Source organism: Macaca thibetana, chromosome 14 (assembly GCF_024542745.1).
Source record: "Macaca thibetana thibetana isolate TM-01 chromosome 14, ASM2454274v1, whole genome shotgun sequence".
NCBI lineage: Eukaryota > Metazoa > Chordata > Mammalia > Primates > Cercopithecidae > Macaca > Macaca thibetana.
In genome coordinates, this window is record NC_065591.1 from 9,410,704 (window position 1) to 9,428,047 (window position 17,344).

At 55.4% G+C, this 17,344-nt stretch overlaps 4 protein-coding genes across 10 annotated transcripts in view; 1 reads left to right on the plus strand and 3 right to left on the minus strand.

Moving 5' to 3' along the window:
- ARL2 (ADP ribosylation factor like GTPase 2) overlaps positions 1–17,344 on the minus strand; it is a 218,820-nt gene that overhangs the window by 88,272 nt on the left and 113,204 nt on the right. Inside the window, exon 1 of one of the 7 annotated variants that reach the window (XM_050757281.1) lies at positions 8,824–8,827. The exons of 5 other annotated variants lie outside the window; for them this stretch is intronic. The gene's annotated coding sequence lies outside the window, so the exon portion shown is untranslated. Of the gene's footprint in view, positions 1–3,726; positions 3,731–8,823; positions 8,828–17,344 lie in introns of those variants that run through there. One more of the 7 variants, XM_050757284.1, reaches the window with a different exon arrangement.
- LOC126935630 (reactive oxygen species modulator 1) overlaps positions 1–17,344 on the minus strand; it is a 94,028-nt gene that overhangs the window by 73,590 nt on the left and 3,094 nt on the right. The gene's annotated exons all lie outside the window — the stretch shown is intronic.
- GPHA2 (glycoprotein hormone subunit alpha 2) lies at positions 1,763–3,250 on the plus strand. The gene is made up of 4 exons (XM_050757357.1): positions 1,763–1,895; positions 2,259–2,361; positions 2,548–2,732; positions 2,849–3,250. Exons 2-4 carry the CDS (start codon positions 2,259–2,261, stop codon positions 2,948–2,950), a joined length of 390 nt encoding a protein of 129 aa, XP_050613314.1. The 5' UTR covers positions 1,763–1,895; the 3' UTR covers positions 2,951–3,250.
- On the minus strand, positions 3,247–12,926 carry PPP2R5B (protein phosphatase 2 regulatory subunit B'beta). The gene is made up of 14 exons (XM_050757204.1): positions 12,816–12,926; positions 11,908–12,375; positions 10,934–11,130; positions 9,935–10,036; positions 9,681–9,773; positions 9,420–9,550; positions 7,318–7,377; positions 7,110–7,218; positions 6,208–6,261; positions 6,084–6,134; positions 5,825–5,944; positions 4,805–4,932; positions 4,455–4,556; positions 3,247–4,026 (listed from the first exon to the last, which is right to left on the minus strand). Exons 2-14 carry the CDS (start codon positions 12,104–12,106, stop codon positions 3,879–3,881), a joined length of 1,494 nt encoding a protein of 497 aa, XP_050613161.1. The 5' UTR covers positions 12,107–12,375; positions 12,816–12,926; the 3' UTR covers positions 3,247–3,878.

Sequence of the window (17,344 nt, forward strand, 5' to 3'; positions counted from 1 at the left end):
TTTACTTGTTAGAGATGTCCAATATTAGAATGGGCTACCTCATAAGGTAATGAGCCTCGTCACCCAAATGCTTTATTCAGAAGTCATCATCTGTCACATGCCAGAGGGTGACCCTCGTGAGTGGGAGAGTAGGGGCTGAACTGCTGAGTTCCCGCTGCATCCTGTTGCTATGCTGCCTGCATCCTTGGCGGGGAGAAGAGAAGAGATGGACTGCTGCGGAGGACCTGGCAATCGAGGACCCAGGACTTGAGGGGATGGGGGCTGATGGGGAAACCACAGGGTGTGGGAATTTAAGGATTAGTGACATTAGTAACATCAATTCCTCTCAAATTGTGTTTACAGCCTTTACTGGACTGTCCCAAGCATGGCCTGCTTTACAAAGCTGCTAAGAAGCACAGCTGAGTGCCCACCCTGACTCTGACTAGCTTACAGTGAAGCTTTGGGAAGTTGTTTTCCGCTGAGCTCTTATTTTCTCATCCAGAAAATGCGGGGGTAGGATTTGGTGAGTTATAAAGTGCCTTCTAGCTCTGGCAGTCTGTGACTGGCCCTGCTCTTTCCGAGCAGGTCAGTGAGGCAATGACCCCGAAGGGGGCTGCCCAGAATCACCACAGGCTTCCTTTGGCTCGCCACCCTGCCCCAACCCCTCTGGCCACTGCTGCCTAGGGGTCTTTCTCCAACTTGCCACATTCTTGCTCAAATGTAGTTTAGCACAATGGATGGACAGCAGATTTGAATTTGAAATCAGCCCTGACATTACCCAGCTGGGTGACTTTTAGTAACTTTCCTTCCTTGAGCCTTAGTTGCCTCATCTATAAAACCAGAGCTGGACAAATCGATCAGCTTTGCTGGGGTTGATGACTTGAGGCCCTTTCAGGAGTCAGGTCCCTGTTATTCCAGGGCTAGGGAAGCACTCCAGCTCAGAATGGCACTCTGTAGCACAGGATGAGAATCACCCACTGACACCGTGGCCATGCAGCTCTGAAACAGACAGCAGCCCAACCCCCCGGCCCTGCCACCAAGCACATCTCAGGAGACCTCCACTGGTATAATTTCCCTTGGCCCTAAGAATCTCCTTCCCCAGTCCCTTTCCTTTGCGTTAGAAAAAGGCAAGCAGGGCTGAGTTTAGTGGTTTTAAAATTAGGGGTGTGGCCAGGCACAGTGTTTCATGCCTGTAATTCCAGCCCTTTGGGAGGCCTAGGCAAGCGGATCACTTGAGCTTAGCAGTTCAAGACCACCGTGGGCAACATGGTAAAATCCCATCTCTACAAAAAAATACAAAAGTTAGCTGGTCCTAGTGGTGCACCTGTGGTCCCAGCTACTCCGAAGGCTAAGGGGGAGGATGGCTTGAGCCTGGGAGGCTGGGAGGTGGAGGTTGCAGTGAGCCTAGATAACACCACCACACTCCAGCCTGGGTGACAGAGCCAGACCCTCTCAAAATAATAGCAATAAATAATAATAAAGTTAGGAGTGATCAGGCCCTGAACAGGGAAGTGTTCTGTCCAAGGTCACAGAGCAAAGAGAACCCAGGTGCCCACAACTCAGCCAAGAGTCTTGACCCCTCTGTCGTCAACTGCACACATGCTGCACACTCCACCAGCTCCTAGGCTTCTCTCCACATCTGACTTCTCCAGGCCTGGACTGTGGGTAGCTTTTTGGACAGAAAGAAGCAGAAAGCAGCAGGAGCTGCTCTCCAAGGACCACACCTCAAAGAGCAAGATCCCCAGGTGGGATCGCTCTGAGGCTTCAGGCAGGGGAGGCTGGCTTGAAAGCCGATCTCCAAGAGGGCGTGGCTCCAAAATGCTGGCAAATAAAGCCTGGAGAGCCAGCAACAGTCTGGAGACCAGCAGGAGGGACAGGAAAACTGCAAGCTGCTCTGTTCCTGGGCCTAGGAAGTGGTGAGCTCGCTGAGGCAGGAGGCGCTCTGGGGAGGGTCTGGGAATGTGGACAAGGGCCCTGCAGGCCAAGATGGGGCAGGTGGAGGGAGGAAGATGTTTGCGCTCCAGTTGGCGAAGGAAATTCCAGGGAATGGAGAATCACTGCACAGAGGGCTGACACACAGGTCCTTTCCAGAAACAGCTGCTCACGCTCACACCCATACACACACACACAAAGGTAGATACAGGGAAAAGGCAGCACCACTCAGGCACACCACCTATCAGACCAGCCAGCCCTGGCTCACTCACCTGGAATGCAGTATTTAAAGAACTCACCATCCCACCTGCACACCCACATAGAGACATCTCCCCACTGTGTTTCAGATGCTCATGGCGTCCCCTCAAACCCTGGTTCTCTGTCTGCTGGTCCTGGCAGTCACGGAAGCCTGCGGCCAGGAGGCAGTCATCCCAGGCTGCCACTTGCACCGTGAGTACCTCTGGCAGCAGATGGCTAGGAGGAGTGGAGGTTCTGGGTGGGAGCAAAGAGCTGATAGAGTGGACGGTGGGGCAAGCAGTACCCTAGAGGGCCCCACACTGAGGCACAGGCAACAGGAGCTGGGGCGAGGCAAACCTTGGCAGAGGCGCCGTCTACTGCTTGCCTGTCTCCCTCTAGCCTTCAATGTGACAGTGCGAAGTGACCGCCAAGGCACCTGCCAGGGCTCCCACATGGCACAGGCCTGTGTGGGTCACTGTGAGTCCAGCGCCTTCCCTTCTCGGTACTCTGTGCTGGTGGCCAGTGGCTACCGACACAACATCACCTCCGTCTCTCAGTGCTGCACCATCAGTGGCCTGAAGAAGGTGAGGAGGGCCCGAGCCCGACGGATGGACGTTGGGGTTGGGGGAAGACTCGGGAGACGGAGATCTAAGACAGCCCTGAGAAAGGGGACTGCAGCACAGACTCCCCTCTCCCGCAGGTCAGAGTACAGCTGCAGTGTGTGGGGAGCCGGAGGGAGGAGCTCGAGATCTTCACTGCCCGGGCCTGCCAGTGTGACATGTGTCGCCTCTCTCGCTACTAGCCCATCCTCTCCCCTCCTTCCTCCCCTGGGTCACAGGACTTGACATTCTGGTGGGGGAAACCTGTGTTCGAGCTTCAAAAACTGGAAGGAGCTCCAACCCTGCTGGTTACTTGCTGTGGAATTTTTTTAAATAAGGGAGGGTTGTTCCAGCTTTGACACTTTGTAAGATTTCGTGACTGTCACCTGAGAAGAGGGGAGTTTCTGCTTTCTTCCCTGCCTTTGCCTGGCCCTTCTAAACCAATCTTTATCATTTTACTTCCCTCTTTGCCCTTACCCCTAAATAAAGCAAGCAGTTCTTGAGTTTCTCTCTTTATTAAGTCTACCCACAGCCAGGGAAAGAGGGGTAGACCATGATTACTGTGACCCCCCCCTTACCCCAGGACACTGTGAATCTCTTCTTGCCTGTGCCCTCACCCTCCCCCTGCCCAATAAATAAAAAGGGGACAAGGAAGTACACAGCAAGGGAGGGGAGGAGTGTGCACCCAGGACAGTGTCTGTGTAGAGGGTGAGCTGGGCGAGAATAAATAGACCATGGACCCCATGGTGGGGATGAGGAAGGACCTCACGCTGGCAGAGGCAGGGGCAGGCGAGGCGCTGAGTGCCCTTGCCCAAGGCCAGGAGCAGAGGGTGGGAGCCCGCCTGCAGCCCGGAGCCCAGCTTTGTGGGGCAGGGGAAGATCCCTGATGGCAGCTTCCTGGTCAAGCTTGCCCTTGTCAAGTCCTGCTGCGAGGGGCTGAGCATTCTGTTGCCAAGACCACCATTGCCTCTCCTCGTCTCCCCCCAGTGAAAGCTGGGCTGGGCAGGGAGTCCTCAGAAGCCACTCTGGCAAGGCCAGGGGTAGGTGTGTTTCTCTCTGGGCCCCTGGACAGGAGAGGGGATAGAGGGACTGACAGCTCTGGGTTTAGCTTCTCCCCTTCTGAGGTGCTGTCTAGCTCTGACCCCCACTGGTGGCCACCTGGGGTGTAAGCCGCTGGAGAGGGGCCTCCTTGGCCCCCTGGGTCCCCTGTAGCCGGCGTAGCCGCAGCTCCTCCAGACCTTGCCATAACTCCTGACGCTCCTGGGCCTTCTGCTGCTCCCTGGGGAGAGAGGGTGAGGCAGCTCCCTTTCCTGGGGCCCCCCACAGTCCAGACTCCCTCACTACCACCCCAGCAGCAATGGGAAGGCATGGAACCATTTTTGTTCTGTGACTCCATAAAAACCCTCTGCTGAGGGAAGAGAGCAGAGAGAGACAGATCCCAGCCTGCAGTCACGGAGAAGACGATGGGTGGGGCTCTGAGTGGTTCTGGCTTCTGTAGGAAGCTACAGGGATTCAGAACAAGTCCGAGCTACTCGAAGAATGATGGGAGGACACAGGGGCAGACAGGCATAGGATGGCAGGAGCACGCAGAGTCTTGCACGTCTGATCAGATAGGATTCGGGGTGGTCCTCAGGTTCCCTCCAGTCATGGGGGTCTGATTCCTCCCTGCTCTTCTCCCTTCCCCCACTCCCAGCCCCCAACACTCACTGCTGCTTTTCCAGCTTGTAGGAGGCCGTGAGCTCATCAAACAGCTTCCCATTCATCTCCATGAAGGTCTTGAGCACATTGTAGATCAGCGATACGATGGTTCTTGGCAGGGTCAAGGAGGGACGAGGAGATGAAACAGCTTTGGTTTGCCCACCTCTCCCATTCCCTGCCCTTCACATGCAGCATTCCACCCTGAACACAAGCACTGCCTACTTCCCTGTCCTTTTCACCACCCCTGGGCCATCTTCTGACGCTTTCTCTGATACTCTCCAGCTAGGAGTAACCCTAGGGTCTGGACTGGCTGGCCCTGGTCCCAGTTTCTGTGAGTTAGGTCACGGCCTGGCACTCACTGGTTCCAGTGCTCCTTGGAGACTTGGTAGAGGGTCCCAAACACGGCAGGCAGCACAGTGTGGCAGTTGTCCTCAATGAGGCTTAGGATATACTCATTGTTCCAGAAATACAGAGCCCGCTCTGCAACCTGGGGCAGACAAGATGGCAGAGTGAGGGCAGTGGCTTCTCTCTGTGTGCAAGGTCTGGTGTCCATCACTACCTCAATGCCCAGGCCCCCTGACCTTCACACACCCCACCTTCAAGGCTCATCTGAGCCCTGGAGGAAGCAACAGTGTTGAAGGGAAAAGAGCATTAGATACGGAATCCAATGCTGCGGGGGAATCCTAACCACTACAGACTCTACTACGCCACGTGACCTTGGGAGAGGCATTTAACCTCCCAGCCTCAGTTTTCTCATCTGTAAAATGGGCTAATAATACCTATGTCCACAGGATGTTATAAGAATCCAATGAGATACTAGACTTTCAGATGTTTAATGAACCGAAGGGCCAGAATCACTGTGAGGAAGACTTGACTTCCACTGGGTTATGACCCATAAGAACGAGAGGAAGTCTGCACGTGCCTGCAGCAGAACGTGAGTCAGAGTTAGCTGGGATGGCGTGGGGAAGCCTGGCTGCATCCCAAAGTGAGTCTAATGAAATCTAAGGCCACTAGCAAAAGGGGAAAAGCGATAACAGTCCTCCATCCCATTATGGAGCACACTTCAGTTTACCAAACATGTTTACACTCACAATCTCTTCCATCCTCATCCCCACCCTGTTAAGAGGTTGTTGGCCCATTTTACAGCTGCAGAAGCTTAATCAGAATCAGAGTGGCGCAGTGATTTGCTCAAGGCCCCTCAGCCAGTGGAAGGCAGGTCGGAGGCTTCACCCTAGGTCTCCTGACCCTAAGTCCGGCATCTCCCCATTACCAGACCCGGGATTGGAGGAGAAACTGAGGGCAAAGGGAGCTGTATTAGGTCAGCTACCCAACCTTTCCAGGCCAGCCCTGCTCCCGTCCCCGCCTGTCCTGCCTCATACCTGGAAATGGGGGCTGGAAACACAGCGAGCCACCTGCTTAAAAAGGGGCTCCTGGATCTTCACAAACTGGGAGGGCTCGATGACATCAAGAATCTCTTCCATCTCCCCCAGAAACATCACCTGGGTGGGGTGGGGAGGGGAGTAGGGACAGAGGGGCAGCAGCTCACATCTCCCCCTACACATACACACACCTGACTGCCTTCTAGAGGCCGAGCCCTCCCAGCCTCCCTCTGGTGGGCATCAAAGCCCTTCTTCATACCTCCTTCTGGGTGCAGGTTTTTGGCCAGTATTTGAGCAGCCCCCGGATCACCTGTGGGAGGTAAGACAGAGAGGAGTCACGCCTGCAGAGGTGAGAGGCTGCCTTAGCCCCCAGAGGTACTCACGTGCTCCGTCAGAGTGGCATCCTTCTCCAGGAACTGCACCACACAGTATGCCAGCTGCAAGGGGGCAGAGGTGGAGAGAAGGAAGATGGGTCAGGAAGGCATCAGGTGCCAAGGACTTGCTGCCCAGGACAGAATGCCAGACACTGCTCCCCCACGGCCTGTTACTTTCTTATTCACCAAGCATTTATCACCTGTCTAGGATGTACCAGGCATGACACTCAGTGTGCTGGGAATACAACTATGATCTCACGGGGAGGGGGGACGGTCAACAAACTCATCTTTATAAATTTTGCAAAAGGTTCCATAATATGGCTAGTGTGGTGGCTCACGCCTGTATGTAGCCCAAGCACTTTGGGAGGCTAAGGCGGCAGAATCACTTGAGCCCAGGAGTTTGAGACCAGCCTAGGTAACATAGCAAGACACTGTCTCTACAAAAAAACTTTTTTCTTTAATTAGCCAGGCATGTGGCATACATCTGTGGTCCCAGCTACTCGGGAGGCTGAGGAGGGAGGACTGCTTGAGCCCAGGAGGTAGAGGATTCAGTGAGCCATGTTCGTACCACTCCTCTCCAGCCTAGGCAACAGAGTAGGGTTTTGTCTCAAAAAAACAATTTTTGTATCAAAATCTCCCATAATAGATTTGTGTATCCAAATCTTTGGGAATATAGAGGGAGGAGAATTTCATTCTGCCAAGGGAGGATAGAGAAGAAAAGCCTGGCCTCACAGAGCTGATACCTGAGGTTAGCCTTAAAGTGCCAGTGGGAATTCTCTAAGGTAAATGGAACAGAATTATAAAAACAAAAATGGTGAGATAGGATCCCTGGAGGATCTGACCTCCAGGACCCACTGGCAACCCTGACTGTCTGGAGCTCCTGCTGCAGCGGGGCCAGGCCTGGGCCTCACCTGGGCGTGAAAGACAGACAGCGACTTGACAGAGTGCAGGGGGATCAGGACGCGAACCAGGAACTGCTTGTGCTCCGTCTTCAGGGGCAGCGCAAAGCCATTGATGATGCTGAGGAGGAGGCAGAAGAGAGGAAGAGGGCTCAGTTGACCTGGCCCCAGTCCCTCCTTCCAGAATCCGGAGCTCCAGTTGAGGCCCAGGGAGAATCACCTTCCTAGGATCTCCAGCAGCTCAGCCACACCATTGAAGTGCTCGAACTCATAGATGAACCTGCAAGAGAAGAACGCAGGCGGGCTCAAAGCAAGCAGGGTAGGCCCAGTGCCCCCTTAGGCATCCTGCCTGCCCACCCTCACCCGCACAGCACGCTCATCCAACTCCCCCCAGCCCAGAGGCCATGCTCCCTTCCCAACATCCCAAACCAGGCCCCATTGAGATCCCCGCCCCCCACACTGAAATGCCCTTCTCAGCCCAGCCACCTCTGCCACTGAGTCCCAAGCTCTTGCCAGTCAACCAAGAGAATGACAAACACTTGGCACATCTACTCTGTGCCACGTAAGTCTCAAAATTATCCAGGGAGATGGGGCTTATGAAATCCATCACACGGATGAAGAAACCAAGACTCGGCGGTTAAATGAAACAACCCTAATGTTAATAGGCAGGGAATCTAACAGACTTCAAGGTACTGGAGGACAGGGATCATGGCTCACCCATTTTGTAGCTAAAAACAATAACAACTGGCCGGGCACGGTGGCTCAAGCCTGTAATCCCAGCACTTTGGGAGGCCGAGACGGGCGGATCACGAGGTCAGGAGATCGAGACTATCCTGGCTAATACGGTGAAACCCCGTATCTACTAAAAAATACAAAAAAAACTAGCCGGGCGAGGTGGCGGGCGCCTGTAGTCCCAGCTACTCGGGAGGCTGAGGCAGGAGAATGGCGTAAACCTGGGAGGCGGAGCTCGCAGTGAGCTGAGATCCGGCCACTGCACTCCAGCCTGGGCGACAGAGCGAGACTCCGTCTCAAAAAAAAAAAAACCAAAAACAAACAAACAAACAAAAAACAATAACAACTAATGTTTCAGAGTCCAAGCCTCAGTCCAGTAGCTATGCTGAGTGCTTTGGAGGCAAGGCCCCATGTCATCTTGATGATGGTCCCTGAGTTAGTACAAGCAGCACCCCCATTTTTATCTTATCTTTGAGATGGAATCTCACCCTGTCGCCCAGGCAGGAGTGCAGTGGCACAATCTTGCCTTACTGCAACCTCCACCTCCCAGGCTCAAGGGATTCTCCTGCCTCAGCCTCCCAAGTAGCTGGTATTACAGGTGTTTACCACCACACTCAGCTAATTTTCGTATTTTTAGTAGAGACCGGGTTTCACCATAGTGGCCAGGCTGGTCTTGAACTCCTGATCTCAAGTGATCTGCCCACCTCCGACTCCCAAAGTGCTGGGATTACAGGCATGAGCCACTGCACCCTGCCAGCATTCCCATTTTAAAGACGAGCAAACTAGGAGAGAGCTTAAGTAATTTTCCCAAGTTCACCCAAATGTTGGAACCAAACTCAAATGTAGGCTATATTGCTTCAGAGCCATGGTCTCAACTATAAGGCCATGTGAGCCTTGATACCCAGTGTGTGCTGGTGCTCAGTGCACATTTGCAGAAAGAACCTCTCTCTGGGTCCTTATGGCTTGATAAAGGTCAAAAGATTTAGCTCCTAGGCCCCCGGACTGACCCAGTCCCTGCAAACCAGTTCATCTCTCTCGGCCTCTACTTTCTCATCTGTAAAATGGAAATAAATACCCATTCTCTGCCGGCTTCACAGACTTTGTATAATCAATATGTATTACGTTACTGAGAAACGGCTTGGAAAACAGAAGTTCCACAAGGGCCCCTGCAGCCCAGGAGCCTTTGCTTTTTGCTGTAGCAGTGTTCTTTTTTTTCTTTCCTTTTCTTTTTTTTTTTTCCGAGACGCAGTCTCCCTCTGTCGCCCGGGCTGGAGTGCAGTGGCATGATCTCGGCTCACTGCAAACTCTACCTCCTGGGTTCAAGTAATTCTTGTCTCAGCCTCCTGAGTAGCTGGGATTACAGGTGCCTACCACCATGCCCGGCTAATGTTTGTATTTTTATTAGAGACAGGGTTTTACCATGTTGGCCAAGGTTGGTCTCAAACTCCTCACCTTAGGTGATCCACCCACCTCGGCCTCCCAAAGCACTGGCATTACGGGCATGAGCCACCACACACGGCCTTTGCCGCAGTCTTCTAACAGCCCTCTTGCCCTCTCCAGGTCTCTGCTGGGCAGGCAGCAGCCACTCACCGGAGGAAGATGTGGTTGCACTGTTTGCGGATGTAGGCCCGGAGACCCAGGAACTTGCCGTAGACCCGGTGCAGGATGGTCTTGAGGTACTCACGCTCCCGGGGGTCCTCACTGTCAAATAGCTCCAGGAGCTGTAGGAACCAGAGTCAGGGTCAGGGTCAGGGGAAAGGTCCACCCCAGGTTGCTTCCATCCTATCCCTGGCCCCTCAGAGAGCCTGCCCCTGCCTTGTGGTACCACCCAGCCTGGGCTCCCCACTTCACCATCAGGACAAACTTTTGATCCACATATCTCTTGGCCACGGAGGGCTGGAAGTCTGGGCTCTCCAAGAAACGCAGGAAAAACTCATATACCAGCTGGGGGAGGGGGACAGACAAAAAGGTGAGTTCAGTAACAGCCTCACCCACTCATTCCACCCTATGGCCCTCATCCAACCGTCTAGGGGTTAAAGAGGCCCTTTCCCCATGTCTTGGATCTCTCTGAAACTTGGATCTCTGTCTTCCCCAACCCTTCGGACCTGCAGGTGTGGCCACGAAGGCTCAAGGTTGGGCTCATCCTCTTCAGGGTCAAATTCAGGGTTCTCACTGGGCGGCAGAGTCCGGAAGATATTCACTGAGATCTGAGTGGCAGAGGTGGGGTTCATTAAGGAAAAGCCCTTGAAGCCGGAAGCCAGGGAGTCCCTCATTCAAAATTCTTTCTTCCTTTCTTTTTTTTTTTTCTTTCCCAAGACAAGGTCTCCCTCTGTTGCCCAAGCTGGAGCACAGTGGTGCAATCTTGACTCACTGTAACCTCAACCTCCCAGGCTCAAGCCATCCTCCCACCTCAGCCCTCTGAGTAGCTGGACTACAGTAGCACACCACCATGCCCGGCAAATTTTTTGTTTGTAGTGATGTACTCTCACTGTCAGGCTGGTCTCGAACCCCTTGCCTCAAGTGATCCTCTTGCCTCAGCCCCAAGTGCTGGGATTACAGATGTGAGCTGCTGCTCCCGGCCCTCATTCAAAGTTCTAACAGGTTGATTTCAGCACCTGCCCCAGCAAGCAGTTCATTCCTTGGGCAATCATCACCTGAACGCCTAGTTCGTGCAAGACCTGGGCCAGGGGCTGGGAACCCAAGGGTGAATGGGACACATCCCTGCCTTCTAGGCAGGTGCAATCCAGTGGGGAGAACAAGGTTGGAAGCTGTGAGGTCTACGGGCAGGAAAAGAGAGATTTCCAGCTTGGGCATTGAGAGCAGCTTCTCGGCAGAGGCAGCACCTGAGCCAGGCCACGGATGGTAAGGGGTGTGGGGTACAGCACTCCAGGCCTCAGGCAAGTATAAGCAAAGGTGTGAAGGTGGGGCAGGCCCGGAGGCATTCAGTGGGTGTCGGGCAGCAGCGGGTCACGGGGAAGGAGGACGTGGACTAAGGCCAAGCCGATGAGTGCAGGGTTATTCTCCACGCAGGGGTCCTGTGGACAGGTCACGGGGCTCACGCACCCTCTTGGCTGACCCTCGGAGCCTGGGTGGCAGGTGCTTACCATGCGGATGATGTCTGGGTAGACGGGCTCGATGAGGACACCCCGGGTACTCCCCACACACTCTACCAGCTCGTTGAGGGCCGCCCGCTTCACCTCCTTCCCCTTGAGGTCAGCCACACAGTCCAAGAAGTCAAACATCACCCCACACTGGGCAAGCTTCCGGCTCAGCAGCTCGTGCAGCTCAGAAGCTGGCACATCTGGGGAGGGGAGGGCATCCTGAGCCTGAACCCCAGCTCCCCCCGCTGCCCCAGCTCTGGGTGGAACAGACCCTCCTAATCTCCAGGGCAGTCTCTGCTGCCCCCAGCCCCCATGCTCTTGTGCCATCTCTTGCTCCTTGCAGACGGCAGACAACTACTGTCCCTTCCTCTGTTCCTGGGGGTTGAGGGTTGCTTTCTTCCTCCTAATCCAGGCTCAGAGAGTACGGTGGCCCGATTTTTAAAACGAGATCACAAATCCTGGATGCAGAGGCTTTCCACAGGTGCCCCAAACAGCTGCTGCCTCCCTCTCAGGTGGCACCCTGTTCTAAGGGCCAGAAATGGGGAGGGGTTCAGGGCCAAGGATCTCTATGGTGTCCTCAGGCTTGGCCAGTCTGGCCCCTGTGGCCCAGGGCTGGGGAAGGGAGCTACGTGGTGATCCCAGGGAACCCTGCCAAGAGCCTGCTCCACGGATCCGGCAGCTGGCTGGGCTGATAGTGGCCCCTGGAACCCAGGCTATGGGCCCCACCCTTGGCCCTGGTCTGCCCCTAGGGTGGCGCCACCTTCGGATGTCCCACCTCCAAGGATGACAGGCCAGTCAGGCCATGCGTCAGCAGAGAGGGCTGGAGGGCTGGGGTCAGTTCTGATGGCATAGAACCTAGCCTGGAGGGGTATCCAAACTCTCTCTCTTGGCAGTTGCCTGCTGCCTCCCACCCCACCCCACGGCCCTGCTGGTCCCCTCGGGGGCTCGGTTCCCCTGGTGGCCAGCAGCCAGCTCACCTTTGAGCAGGGGCAGTGGCGTGAGCTCCTGCTGGTTGCTCTGATAGCGGAACTGAGAGGAGCTGTGGGAGCGCCGGGGCCGGGCTCTGCGGAGCGAACGGCGGGAGAAGCCGTCCACCTTGTCGGGTGGGGGCACAGGCGACAGCCCGGGGGAGGAGGGGCTGGTGGGGGTGCTTGCAGGGGGCAGCTTCGTCTCCATGGCGGTCAGGCGGCAGGTCAAGCTTTCAGAGCCCCGGGGGTTCTCTCTGGGCCTGGGAGGTGCTGGGTGAGACTGGACAGACTAACTTGGTCCCATCCTGTCCGGTCGTGGGGGGGGGGGGGGGGGCACAACCACAGTCCTGGGCCCCCCCCCAGGGCCTCGGCAACTGCCCAGTCCTGGGGGGCAGGCAGGGTAGAAAGGAGGATGGCTCAGGCCTCAGATCCTTCCTAGGGGTCCTGAAGAGTCCAGTTAGGGTTCCCACCCTGGCTCTTTTGAAAACGAAGTCAGGCAGAAAGGTCAGCAAGAAAGAGACAGAGAAAGCCCGTCAGTTCCTCAGGAGAGCCGGCAGGCTGTGTGGAGCGCCAGGTCTTTTCCCTCCTATCCTTGCCCAGACCCTAAAATAGGGGTGCAGCCCCCTCCATCCTGGACATGTTCCTCCCTTCTCTCAGACAGAAAGGCTCCAAAACAACCCCTCCCAGAATAGGGCCTATCCCCCAAGCCAGCCCCGACTCAGAATGGAGCCCCGATCGTCATCCCTGCCCTTTTCAGAATGGAACGCATCGCTGCTCCACTAACCCCGGCCTCTTGGGACAACCCCAAGACTGGAGGTGCTGTCCCGATGCCACCCCGCTCCTAGAACCCGGCACCCTCCCCCACCTCAGCTCCTCCTTCCTGGCCCCCCAAACCTCATGGGGTGGGGGACACTCACTTCTCGGAAACCCAGACTTCGGTCGCCAACCCGCGGGGGCTGCCCGTGGGGAGGGCGACAGCCGTTCAGGGCCCCTTCGTAGCGGTTCCGCTCGGGGCGCTGGGGCTGGGCGGCGGCGCTCCTGGGTTCTCTCCCGGGCTCCGGGGGGGCTGGAGCATGCCCCCAACTCAGCCCCGGGCCGGGACCGGGCGCTCGGCGGGCTCTGCACCGGCCTTCGCAGCGCGCGGATCTCCGCTGAAGTCCTGGGACTCCGACCCAGCGCGGTGCAGCGCAGCGGGAGCCCCGGCTCGGCTCCGTGCGCACCGGCACCCGCCGCCCAGCTGCTCAGGATGACATCAAGTCACCTCCCCCCGCCCGGCCCGCACCTCCCCGCGGGCTGAAAGTGGGGGCTGCGTCAGGAAGGCCCGGGGCCGCTGGGAGATGTAGTCCCCGTGCCGTTTAAAGTGAGCTGCCAGACCAAAGGGGACACCCTTGAGGGCAGACTCTGGGGTGAAGGCCGAAGCTTTTGAAGCCAGAGAGCAGAGTGGGATGGGCTCTAGCTGGGGGCGGGAAGCGTGGATTCTGGAAGGGAGGCAGAACAGCGAAAGAGGAGGGCTTAGGAGTTTGCACCAGAAAAGTGGGGTGATGCCAGGACACTGACAGGAAGGAGTCGCAGCCAGCTATGCCAGGCCCACAGATTTGGCCTGGGCCTTCTATGCCCTAGGCCATCCCCCTAGGAACCTCACCCTCACCCCAGAACCAAGAGACACTTCAGAAACCCCTTGGAAACCAGCACTGGACTAGTTAAAAGTCTTCGATGAGTCAGTGCTTGCTGGGAGGGGTGTGGTGCACTCAAGGCTGCTGGGAAATGCAGTCCATCCTCAGGCCTGCAGTCCCCCTCCCGTCCCTTGCTGTCTATAGTGACATCATGGTCTCCGGTTTAAAGGGCCAGTCCTGGAGTGGCAAAGCCCGAGAGGAGGTTTTCTCCTGGAGCTGCCACCTCATCCCAGGCAGCCTGGCCTTCCCGGATGGACCTTTCAGCCCCGCTGGGCCCTAAGATGTGCTGGGTGGGACAGTGTCTCTTGCTCAAAATCCCACTGCTGGTGTGCAAGGCAGGAGTTCGGCATGCTGACCAAAAGTTCCCAGCCTGCAGTCCTGGGCCCCCTCCTAGGATCCTGGACCCCAACACTCTTTATAGCCCTGAACTCCATCCCACTACACTGCTGTGAAATCTCCACCCTGAAATGTTGCCTGGATAAGCAGCTGGTCCACGGTGAGCAGCAGGAAAGGGTGATGAGACCAGGTAATGAGGTCCGGGAAGGGGCTAGGGGCCTTTTCAGAGTCTGCCCCATCCTGCTTTGGGTCTTGGTGACCACTCAGTGCTCCAGTGGAACCGCCCAGCCATCCTCCCGGAATGGCTTGCAGAGGAAGCCTGGGTGTGCGAGAGGTGCCCATCTACCAAAGCAACAGAAGACAGAGGCCTGCACTGAGGGCCGCAGTTCACCAGGCTGGGGTCCAGGACCCCAGCACTGGAGACCCAGCAAGTGCTCTGCTTGCTCAGGAACCTCCGGCAGCCTTGCCCATCCGGCCCTTGGTGTCCCTGTCTGTCCAGTGGGAATCCATGATCTCCCTCCTTGCCCACCTCCCAGGCTCTTCTGCATCCCTGAACAAGCTGAGGGAGGGCAGGCCCACAGAGCCTCTGCAGCCAGGCAAGGACCCTGAGGCCAAGAGAGGAGAAGCGCCTTGCCCAGAGTCACACAGCGTGTCATCAAAAGTTGGGGCCAGAGGGCAGGCCTCCACCTCCCAGATGGCTGCAGCCCACCTCCACAAGCCCCCTGGGTACCAGTGCCCTGGTCTCAAGGCTAGACTGACCACACAGGACTGGTGTTTTATATAAAGGAAGTGCTAAGGCCAGGTGTGATAGCTCACACTTGTAATCTTGATACTTTGGGAGGCTGAGGTGGGAAGATCACATGAGCCCAGGAGTTAGAGGCTGCAGTAAGCCATGATTGTGCTGTCGCACTCCAGCCTGGGTGACAGAGACCGTGTCTCAAAAATAAAACAAAAACAAAAGTGCTCCATTTGAGAACTGGGGCACTGAAGAGTAGAGGAGAGGCATAAGACTTTTGGAAGAAAAAAACTTTTTTTTTTTGAGATGGAGTCTCACTCTGTCGCCCGGGCTGGAGTGCAGTGGCGCGATCTCCACTCACTGCAAGCTCCGCCTCCCAGGTTCACACACCATTCTCCTGCCTCAGCCTCCTGAATAGCTGGAACTTCAGGTAACTGCCACCAAGTCCAGCTAATTTTGTTGTGTTTTTAGTAGAGATGGGGTTTCATGGTGTTAGCCAGGATGGTCTCAATCTCCTGACCTCATGATCCGCCCGCCTCGGCCTCCCAAAGTGCTGGGATTACAGGCGTGAGCCACCGTACCTGGTTGAAAAAAAAGACTTTTGAAGTGGTGGCATTTGAACTGGGTCTCGAAATAGGCACAGTGTCACTTGGGGGTATGCAAGGTTGAATATTCTTTTTTTTGTTTTTGAGAGAGAGTCTCACTCTGTCACCCAGGCTTGAGTGCAGTGGCACCATCTCGGCTCACTGCTGCAACCTCTGCCTCCCGGGCCCAAGCAGTCCTCCTGCCTCAGCCTCCCAAGTAGCTGGAAACACAGACATGCGCCATCATGCCGGGCTAATTTTTGTTTTTTTGGTAGAGACGGGGTTTCGCCATGTTGCCCAGGCTGGTCTGAAACTCCTGAGCTCAAGTGATCCATTTGCCTCAGCCTCCTAAATGCTCCTAATTACAGGTGTGAGCCACTGCACCTGGCTTTTTTTTTTTTTTTTTTTGCAGTGGCGTGATCCTGGCTCGCTGCAACCTCTGCCTCCCGGATTCAAGCAATCCTCCCACCTCAGCCTCAGTCCGGAGTAACTGGGACCACAGGTGCATACTACCACTCCTGGCTAATTTTTTGTATTTTTTGTAGAGATAGGGTTTTGTCATGTTGCCCAGACTGGTCTCTAACTCCTGGGCTCAAGTGATCCTCCCACCTTGGCCTCCCAAAGTGCTGGGACTACAAGTGTGAGCCACCATGTGTGGCTTTTACCACAATTTAAACGAAATGCATTACATTATGTTATATGCAACAACAGATATATGTTCAAAACAAAAAAAACAGTCACCCATTTTAGTTGTACAATGTATAGATGAAGTTCCATGTATTTATAGATGAAGTTTGTTTTTTGAGGTGTGTCCAGATCCCCCTGTTCTCCTGGCTGCCCCTGAGCTACCTAGAGGAGCTTCTCTGGCCTGGACACCTAGTTCCCTGCCATCTGCCTGGGATCTCCTTCCTCCACTCCACCCAGCCTTGAGGGATGGCTGCTCTTCCTCCATAAAAGCCCTTCCCTCTGATAAAACCCAAGCTTTCCACCCAGGACAGAGTCAAAAGCCACAGTCCCCAGGCCACCTCCGTGATCCCTTTCTCACCGAGAGGGTGGGCCATCCATGGGGGAAGGGAGAGACTCCTTCAGGGCCCCTGAGGCCTAAAGCACAGAGTTTACCTGATGAGTTTTCGCCTAATCTAAGGTAGGAAGGATGCCCCCGGGAGCTCACCCCTGGGCAAAGCCTGGCCCTCCCCGTTTTCTCTCTATGGGGAGGAATCCTGGCCCCAAACTTCCCCAGACCTCTTGACTGGAATCCAGTTGTCCAGTAGAAGAAGTCCCTAAATGCAGTGGCCAGGGCCAGTGTATTTGTTAGAACTGCTGGACCTAGGCCAGGTGCAGGGGCTCACGCCTGTAATCCCAGCACCTTGGGAGGCAGAGGCAGGCAGACTGCTTGAGACCAAGAGTTCAAGACCAGCCTGGGCCACATGGTGAAACTCCATCTCTACAAAAAAATAGAAAAATTAGCTGGGCATGGTGGCATGAGCCTATAGTCCCAGCTACTTGGGGAGGCTGAGGTGGGAGGATTGCTTGAGCCCGGGAGGCAGAGGTTGCAGTGAACTGTGATCATGCCCCTGCACTCCAGCCTGAGCAAGAGGTACTGTCTCAAAAAAAAAAAAAAAAAAAAAATTACATATAGAACTGCTAGACCTAAGGCTGGGCATGGTGGCTCACACCTGTAATCCTAGCACTTTGGGAGGACTACGCGGGCAGATCACAAGGTCAAAAGTTCGAGACCAACCTAGCCAACATGGTGAAACCCCGTCTCTACTAAAAATACAAAAATTAGCCAGGCGTGGTGGTGCGCACCTGTAATTCCAGCTACTCAGGAAGCTGAGGCAGGAGAATCACTTGAACCCAGGAGGTGGAAGTTGCAGTGAGCTGAGATCACACTATTGCACTCCAGGCTGGGAGACAAAAAACAAAAAACTGCTGGACCTAAAGTGGGGCTTGAGACTTCGCTGCAGAATGCCCCAGGGGGTTCCCAACACCACCTTTCCTCCCAAGAGAATATAGTCCCCTTTACTGTGCCAGGATTTTTTGATTACTCCTTTAGCTCCTCCTCCGAGGCTAGGTTGGGGAATGACTGTCTCTGGAGTTGGTTTTCTACGGAGCTT

What these genes read in the sequence shown, in the direction of transcription:
- PPP2R5B (XM_050757204.1), bottom strand. Translation starts at nt 12,106, where the DNA reads ATGGAGACGAAGCTGCCCCCTGCAAGCACCCCCACCAGCCCCTCCTCC. An exon ending in TGCAACCACATCTTCCTCCG is followed by an intron (nt 7,378 to 9,419) that starts GTGAGTGGCTGC and finishes CTTCTCTTGCAG; the next exon opens with GTTCATCTATGAGTTCGAGC. An exon ending in TCCAAGGAGCACTGGAACCA is followed by an intron (nt 4,557 to 4,804) that starts GTGAGTGCCAGG and finishes GACCCTGCCAAG; the next exon opens with AACCATCGTATCGCTGATCT.
- GPHA2 (XM_050757357.1), top strand. Translation starts at nt 2,259, where the DNA reads ATGCTCATGGCGTCCCCTCAAACCCTGGTTCTCTGTCTGCTGGTCCTG. An exon ending in CCCAGGCTGCCACTTGCACC is followed by an intron (nt 2,362 to 2,547) that starts GTGAGTACCTCT and finishes GTCTCCCTCTAG; the next exon opens with CCTTCAATGTGACAGTGCGA. An exon ending in CCATCAGTGGCCTGAAGAAG is followed by an intron (nt 2,733 to 2,848) that starts GTGAGGAGGGCC and finishes CCTCTCCCGCAG; the next exon opens with GTCAGAGTACAGCTGCAGTG.